This window comes from Ursus maritimus, unplaced genomic scaffold, assembly GCF_017311325.1.
Source record: "Ursus maritimus isolate PB19 unplaced genomic scaffold, ASM1731132v1 scaffold_15, whole genome shotgun sequence".
NCBI lineage: Eukaryota > Metazoa > Chordata > Mammalia > Carnivora > Ursidae > Ursus > Ursus maritimus.
The window spans coordinates 19,834,477-19,842,529 of record NW_024423897.1 but is presented as its reverse complement, the minus strand read 5'-3'; the positions used below and the strand labels follow the sequence as shown (position 1 = coordinate 19,842,529).

General features: G+C 45.0%; 1 protein-coding gene across 4 annotated transcripts in view; it reads left to right on the top strand.

Annotated features, from left to right (window-relative positions):
• Positions 1-8,053, top strand: part of GRIA1 (glutamate ionotropic receptor AMPA type subunit 1) — a 294,487-nt gene that overhangs the window by 198,824 nt on the left and 87,610 nt on the right. For all 4 annotated transcript variants that reach the window (XM_008692470.1, XM_040630384.1, XM_008692468.1 and 1 more), the window contains 2 exons: positions 4,081-4,191; positions 4,930-5,136. In XM_008692470.1, coding sequence (XP_008690692.1) covers positions 4,081-4,191; positions 4,930-5,136 — 318 coding nt within the window. The remainder of the gene's footprint in view (positions 1-4,080; positions 4,192-4,929; positions 5,137-8,053) is intronic.

Here is an 8,053-nt window from a genome sequence, read left to right as displayed (position 1 = left end):
TGTTTTATTTCCCTACATAAAATAAACTTGTTTACAACATTTAACTATTCCTCTAGCTTTTGATATCAAAGAGACTATATATAAGCCAAGCTATACAATCATTTTTATAGATCCCAATTTAACACTTGTGCCATGATACTAGCTTTGAAGGACCACTATCTTTAAAAATTAAAGTCTCTTTCTAAGCCATATAAATTTGGTCTACACAGATTTATCTTGCCCCCCCACCCCTTTATCAAAATAACATGGACTCTTAGAGCAATATTTCGTGGTTTGGGAAGAACTTACCCCAGGACGTTCTGCATGTAAAGAATTTGGGAAATGCTCTATAATGTATACTTCTTTTGGAGATTGACAATTTTAAAGGTAAATTGATCCTGAAATGTCTTATACCACAGAAACTTGTTAGCATTCAACTAGGCTTTACCCTACTGAAATCATTTTTTAGTTTACTGACAAGATGAGCCACATACTGTGTTCATTGTTGTACATGCATTAACTCATTTAAGCCTCAACAGCCCCGAGAGACAGAGACTCTATATCAGAGACTCAGATACTTTTGACGTATCTGTTCTACAGAGCGGGCACTGGGGCCCACTGAGGTCAGGTAACTGGCCCTAAGGTTAGTAATTAGGAAAGTCTACCTCTTAAACTATGTCTTTCTATGCCAGAGATTAATGTCTTGACTATCAGGCCCCCACTTTAAAAAATAATAATAATACACTGTAGATTTTAGAGAAATTAGCTGCCTGTCAAAGGAGGCAACTTGCTCTATACTGATGGCTTGAGTAGGAGCAGCTAAACCTGTGGCTAATTGTGAAAAAGGAAGGAAGGAAGGAAGGAAGGAAGGAAGGAAGGAAGGAAGGAAGGAAGGAAGGAAGGAAGGAAGGAAGGAAGGAAGGAAGGAAGGAAGGAAGGAGGGAAGGGAGGAAGGAAGGAAGGAAGGAAGGAAGGGGGGAAGGGAGGGAAGGGGGAGAAAGGAAAAGGGAATGAAAACCCCTTAACATCATCTGTGGGGGGAAAAATGACATTTGTCAGCCCTTCTCCCAAGTTTGTATTGATTATATTAAATAATCTAACCTTTGAGGTCGATGCCCTGGCTTCTGTGCCCTGCCACTAACCTGCTATATAATCCGTATATGTTAGATCATTTGATTTCCCCAAGCTTCCGTTATCCCATCTGTAAAACAGAGAAAATAATCCCAAGCCTGTCTGTGCTATTTGCATGGCACGAAGAGCAGAAGAGTTAAATGTTGTGAAAGTACTTTGGAAATTTTTTTAAAACTTGCATAGTGATATACTACAATAATGATTTTAAACATTTTCAGCCAGAGGGCTCCTTGTTAAAGGGAATCTCAATATGTGAAAGAGCTAAAAAGCAGAGCTGTTTTGAGGAGGAATGAGAAACCCAGAGCTCCCACCCCCAACTTTCTGACCCCTCACCCACCCCCCATGAAAGTGGGGAAAGGTCTCCACAGATGCCCCAGGTTTCTAGGGAGCACTGGCCTAGCAAAGTGAGGGAGGTGAGACGGCATCCTGGTTTTGCACAAGTCCCCTGGTCCCTCTCTATAAAAGGAAGGGGTTGGAAGAAATGATTCTGCACGCCTCTTCCAGCTCTGACATTCTGGAAATCTAAGTTTCTGGTTCTTGCGTCATTAGAGAGAAATGTCTCCTATGCTGACTAAAAGTGCCTCACACAGGCAACATTGTGCACATGCCTGTGCTGAGGGTAGATCTTGACCCAGTGTCCTGAGAGACAGCCCTCTGAGCTGTCTCAGCACCGTCAGGGTCCACTGTCTCCATGTTGGAGGTATGCATTCTCTTAACAAACATTTCCTGAGCTGCTTCTCTGTGAAAGAATATGCTGTGATAAGAAATGCATCCTAGAAGTACTAGACCTCCGGCTTTGTCCACCAGGAGCCCATAGCGCCGTGGAGAGACATACAAACAGCTAGACCACAGGGCCAGTGGGGACCTCGGGCTTTGTCTGCTAGGAGCCCACAGCACTGTGGAGAGATGGGGACCGACATACAAACAGCCAGACCACAGGGGCTCCCCAGTAGAGACCTACTGAGGCACTCAAGGGTGGGCAGGCAGCTTATTGATAAGAGCACCAAGGGCATGGCCCTGCAGTCAGACTTCCTGGCTCAGATCCCGGCTCCGTGACTCTCCACATCTCCGTTTCTTCACATTTATTTATTTTTTTTAAAGATTTTATTTATTTATTCGACAGAGATAGAGACAGCCAGCGAGAGAGGGAACACAAGCAGGGGGAGTGGGAGAGGAAGAAGCAGGCTCATAGCAGAGGAGCCTGATGTGGGGCTCAATCCCATAACACAGGGATCACGCCCTGAACTGAAGGCAGACGCTTAACCGCTGTGCCACCCAGGCGCCCCCGTTTCTTCACATTTAAAATGGGAATGATAATTAAGTACCCACTTCACAGGTTTTTGTGAGGATGGAAGAAGTTAAAACATAAAAAACACTTAGAAGAGTGCCTGAAACCCAGGAAGCACTCACTAACTGTTAACTAAGATGATTCCCAGCCCAGAGCCGAGTCCCCTCGTAGCAAGAACAGCATAGCCACTTTCCAGCTGCATCACCTTGGACAAGTTAGCAATTCCCTTAGCCAAATGAAATGGCACAAGAACTTTAAAACACTCAGCATTTGACGTAGCAAGAACATAATCAGTTCTGGCAATTATCATCATTGTTGTTAATGGCAGTGAGATCGCAGAGAGAATTGCTTCTTTCCAACTGAGGGAACAGGGAAAGACATCAAGGTGACAGTGCTATTTGAGTTGCCCACTGGCGCGTGCCTCAGCTCTGGGAGCCCGAGCTGAGTTCTGGCCGGTGGGAGACCTGCTCATCCCTCTGCATATGCACTTCCGTTTCTCTTTCCCTTTTGACCCTGTATCTACAAGCAGCAGAATGACCACAGTACAAAACACAACTGTCTAACAATAAGTAGATCCAGAGACAGAAGTGTGTATTTGTGTGTTTATGTGTATTAGCCATACCATTCTGCTCTTCCCAAACCTTCCATGACTCCCTGTTGCCTTCAGGATAAAGTCTGTACGGTTTAGCCTGGCATTCACATCCATCTCCTACCCAGACCCATGGGCCCACTGCCCTGTTGAGCTAACCCTATCTTCTACCCAGGAGCCATTGAGCTTATGTATCTGGGCGGAGTCCTGCCTTCGCATCTTGGCACATGTTCAAGTTCTCTCCAACCTGAAATGCTTGGGCCAAACCTGTCCATCTTTCATGATATCATGTGTTGCGTATGTCATCTCTTTCCAAATAGGCTGGGGGACTTCTCAGAGCAAGGACTACCTCTTAGACTTTTGTATCTCTCTCAGCCTGCCACATAATACTCCCAGTGTTTTAGCTCAGAGCCTTGCACACAAGAGAGATCCAATAAATATTTGCTGAAAGACCTTGGAAAATGAGTCAGTATAAATAACGTACGGATTTAAAAAATAATAATAATAATGTTTTCAGCCAGTATTTTTAGGCACTAATATATCGGCAGTATTATAATAGTTTATAATTGGAAATAAGAGAAATAAATGAGAAAATAACCATCACCTAGGAAGTTAAATCTAGATGGAAAAATACAGTTAATCTAAAAAGAAAGCAAAAGGAATATAATTTTTAAATCCCATGATTCCAACTACCATTCAGAATGAGCTCAGGAAAAGAAGGGTTAATAGGCAGGGAGGAAAATGGGGTTTGACCTGTGAACAACTGCAGGGAATTCAATTTCTACAGCCCTGGCTTACACTGTACAAAATAGTTTAGCCTCTGTAACAGTTAACCCCGCCCTGCTCAAAAGGGGCGATTTCCAGGCTCAGCCCATCATGGTGAGGATGTTCATAGGAGTGGGGCTGGGAGGACCTGGAGAGCATCTTACCTCTCGTTGAATCTACCAGTACTTTAGAGCCTGGTGTGTCTAGTATTGTATGGTATGATGCTGAGGCCCTTGCTTCTTGGTCTGTTGCTGGCTGGGTGGTCCACAGTAAGCCAGTCCTGAGGAGCCTGGCTCATCTTATGTCACCACCTTCCTCTCCTTAACAGATTGGTTACTGGAATGAAGATGATAAGTTTGTCCCTGCAGCCACCGATGCTCAAGCCGGGGGGGACAATTCAAGTGTCCAGAATAGGACATACATCGTCACTACAATCCTAGTGAGTACTCAGTCCTTCATCGAGGTTATCGAGGATGCAAGCTAGATCAACACAAAGGTTTTCCACTAGGAGCAAAAGTTGGTCACCCTTCTTGCCAAAACTGTACCGTGGGTAGAAAGAGGGAGTAGAAAAAGGAAGAAGTCAGAGATGCTGTTTTCAGTCTGGCTCTGCTGTGATTTCATTTTGTATCCTGGGATAAGTCACTTACTCTCCTATAAAACATGATGGTGAGACTAAATTATGGTGGTTCTCAGATTTTACATTCCCTCAGTAGAAGCCATTTTCAAAGAAAGTCTCCTAAAGCCCAGCACTTTAGATGCTTTATATTATGTTGGCTAATTGAATTAAAGAAGAAAAAAGATACAGTGTATGTAAGTGGAGCTACTGTGATTCTCAGTGATTGACCTTCAGAAAGCTGGAGACTGTTTAGGGTCTACTTTCCTAGCATAGTGCCCCTAGAGGTACCTCCAAAAACTACAAGAGCTCCTGGAACCTTATTTTAAAAGCTAAGCCCTACATCTCAATGATGAAATATTCTTATTTTAAGAGTTTGCTTCCTTAGCCCAAGAAGTTTTGTAATAAGAGGGAGCAGAAATGCAAGACTTAGATTTAGGGACTTGGAGAGACTTCTCCAAAGTTAACCGACGTTAGCAAAATCCTCCACTTCCAGGCCAAAGCCCTCCTTACCTCTGAGCGGACCCACAAGCCACGTTCTCTCTCCCCCCGTCTCTCCGCCAGGAAGACCCTTATGTGATGCTCAAGAAGAACGCCAACCAGTTTGAGGGCAATGACCGCTACGAGGGCTACTGCGTAGAGCTGGCCGCAGAGATTGCCAAGCACGTGGGCTACTCCTACCGCCTTGAGATTGTCAGCGATGGAAAATATGGAGCCCGTGACCCTGACACCAAGGCTTGGAATGGCATGGTGGGAGAGCTGGTCTATGGAGTAAGTTCTCTGCAGGGTGGGGAATTGGAGGGAAGAGAGAGGGCTTGACAGAAAATCATTTGGTGGTTGGCTGGCCCTGCACAGAGATACCTGTGGGACCCCTTTAGTGTTGTTGCTGCCAAAAAGATGAGGGGTTCGAAATCTATTATCTTAAGACATTCTCTGCTCAAGGTTCCTGGTCCCAGCTTCCTCAGCCAAACTCACCTCACTCTTGTGACTTCGGTTGATCATCATCTAACACAGGTGACAGCTAAGCTTCAGAACCAGTTTTTCCAAGGCAGACTGCTGAGTTGCCACTTCCCTGCTCAAAGTCATTTATGGCCCCTCCATATAAATTTCTTCTCTGGTGTTAGATGCATCCTGGATCCAACCCAACTTTCTAGTCACTTACCCCACTACTCCCTTTCTTGTACCTTCCACTTTTGCCAAACTACCCCAAGTCATTCTGTTCTGTAGAGTGCTTCCTTCCATTCGTCACCCCCAAAGTCCTGTCCCTCCTCCAAAATCTGTTTCAAATATTGCTTTTTCCAAGGTGCCATTTCTTTCTCCACATAATAGGTATAAATTCTCCTTTCTAAGTGCTCTTGCCTTCCTGCGTGGGGTTTAGTTACTTCTTCTATTATGGCTTACCCCTCCTTGTATAATAGTTATCTGTGTAATAGATCTCTCTCTTTATATCACTCACTACACTTGAAATAACACCATGCACAATTGCTATAAAATTTTCAATAAGTTGAAGCAGTTTTGAGAAGCCACTGAATGCCTGAATTGCTTTAAGTATTTAAGGAATCACCGAGAAGTAAAAGATCTGATCCCTGTCCCCAAGGATCTTAACATTTTATGGGGTAGAAAATACAATGAGAGAGAATAGTAAAAGATAGCATAGTTCAAGGATCGGGCAAGAGGATAACATGAGTTTGCCTAGCCCCCAAGAGGGCTATGGAACCTGAAAAGTGGCCACATTCAAATAGAGAGAAGGGCAGCCCAGGAATTTCTAGTGATGGAAATAAGAGTGAGAAAACACTGGTCCTTTGTGCAGAGGGCTCGGACTGAGCAGTCAGGGCGATGTTTGAGTAAGAAATGGCATGGGGAAGAGTGGATTGACTCAGTGGGCACTGGGAGATGATGAAGATACTTGAGCAGAGAAACAACGAAAGGCAACATAAGAAGAAATCAGCCACCACTTGCAGGAAAGGGACTGCTACAGCTTCACATGCAGAAATCGAAGGCTGCAGGCTGGGTCTGAGCAGAAGCATACACTGAGTCCCAGGTGGATGTTGAGTTTCAGTCAGGGTGAAGCAACCTTTTAGGTTAAATCTCATTGTCCCATATCAGGGCGATAGGAGTCATGATGGCCTTGAGAGCCATACAAAGGGAATTCAAAGGAGAGTTGATATAAGGAAAATCTTCCACAGGAAAGTGGCTTTTGAGATGACCTGGTAAGATGGTTAATGAGTTGAGGAGGGGGAATGTGCTTCTACCCTTTCTCCTCCTTCTACTTTCTCTCACGTTGGGAAGCTCCACTGATGACAGAGTCCTGGATGCTTAACACTGCATCTGGAGGCTGGTTTCCATGGGAACCTCCACTGGCATTCATCTTCGCCCTCACCCCACGGAATGCAGTTCCCTTAGCAAAAGGCCTGTGATCCGGGCAAAACAACAGTACAATCCTCCTGATCTCAACTCCCCAATAGCCAACAGTCAGTGATGGGTCACTGGTTCATCTGTAAGAAACCAGAGTTTCCTCTGCCACCCCAGGGCCCATCCTTCCCCATCCAACCCCTCCCCTCCATCGGGCCCATCCTTCTGCGTGGTATAAACTGTATTCTGAAGATTCCATGATGGGCCCAATTCAGTACTTGCCCTTGATTTTTGGTCTGGCTTTCTTTTTCTGTCTCCCTGAGGAAAAATAGAAGCATTTAAGGAAGCATCTGTCAGCCACCGACAACTAAAAGTTTGGACGAAACTCATCAGGAGGCCTCCAAATTTATTCTTTCTGTGCCTTTTAAATAGCTAAGCCAATCAAGTTCTCTCATCTTCCTTTTTCACCCTCTTGCTCTTATCAAAAATTGTAGTAGTAGCATTTCCACAGGTAGTATGGGCCAGGTGCCATGCTTAATACTTTACCCACATTATCTCACGTACTCCTAACATCCCCACAAGATACATATAATTATTCTCCACGTTTTGTAGATAAGGACGGGGAGGCCCAGTGGGGGGGTGGGTCATTGGGCCAAGGACAGCTAGTAAAAGCAGAGTTGTGACATGCAGCCCGGCTTTCAGCTGCACGCTGGGTCCTACTGCCTGTATAGAAATCATACCATCCGGGCACTGGACCATAAGGCCACCATTAACTGGGAATGAGAAGAGAAACAGCATCTGCATTCTCAGATGCCACATCTGAGTTTCTGCTTCTTGCATGGGTACAGCTTTGGGCTCAATTCACAGGTGACTTCCCTACCTGCCGGTCCTCTGTCTTGGCAAAGCAGAAAGAGAGTGAATTTTGCAGACTGACACCTGGATTTAGGTTCCAACTCTGCCTACTGGCTACATGACTCCTACAAGTTACTCAACCCCTGAAAAACAGGGAAAGTGAATCGCTTACCCCAGGGCTGGGGTGGGGAATTTCCCTACACAGTGCCTGGCTCAGAGTCAATCTCCATCCGTTATGAACCCTTCTGGTTTTCTTCACATTTTGCTTTTACCTACAGCATCAAAACTGTTTACTCTTTCCCCGGGATTGTTTCTAGACATCACATATTTTGTTTGGGACTCTCCTAGGTCAATGGTTCTCAAAGTATGATATTTGCACCAGGAGCAATGGCATCACTGGGCAACTTACTAGAAATGCAGACTCCCAGGTATCACTCTGAGAATCAGAAACTCTGTCAGCTATGTTTTTAAAAGCCCCCCCCCC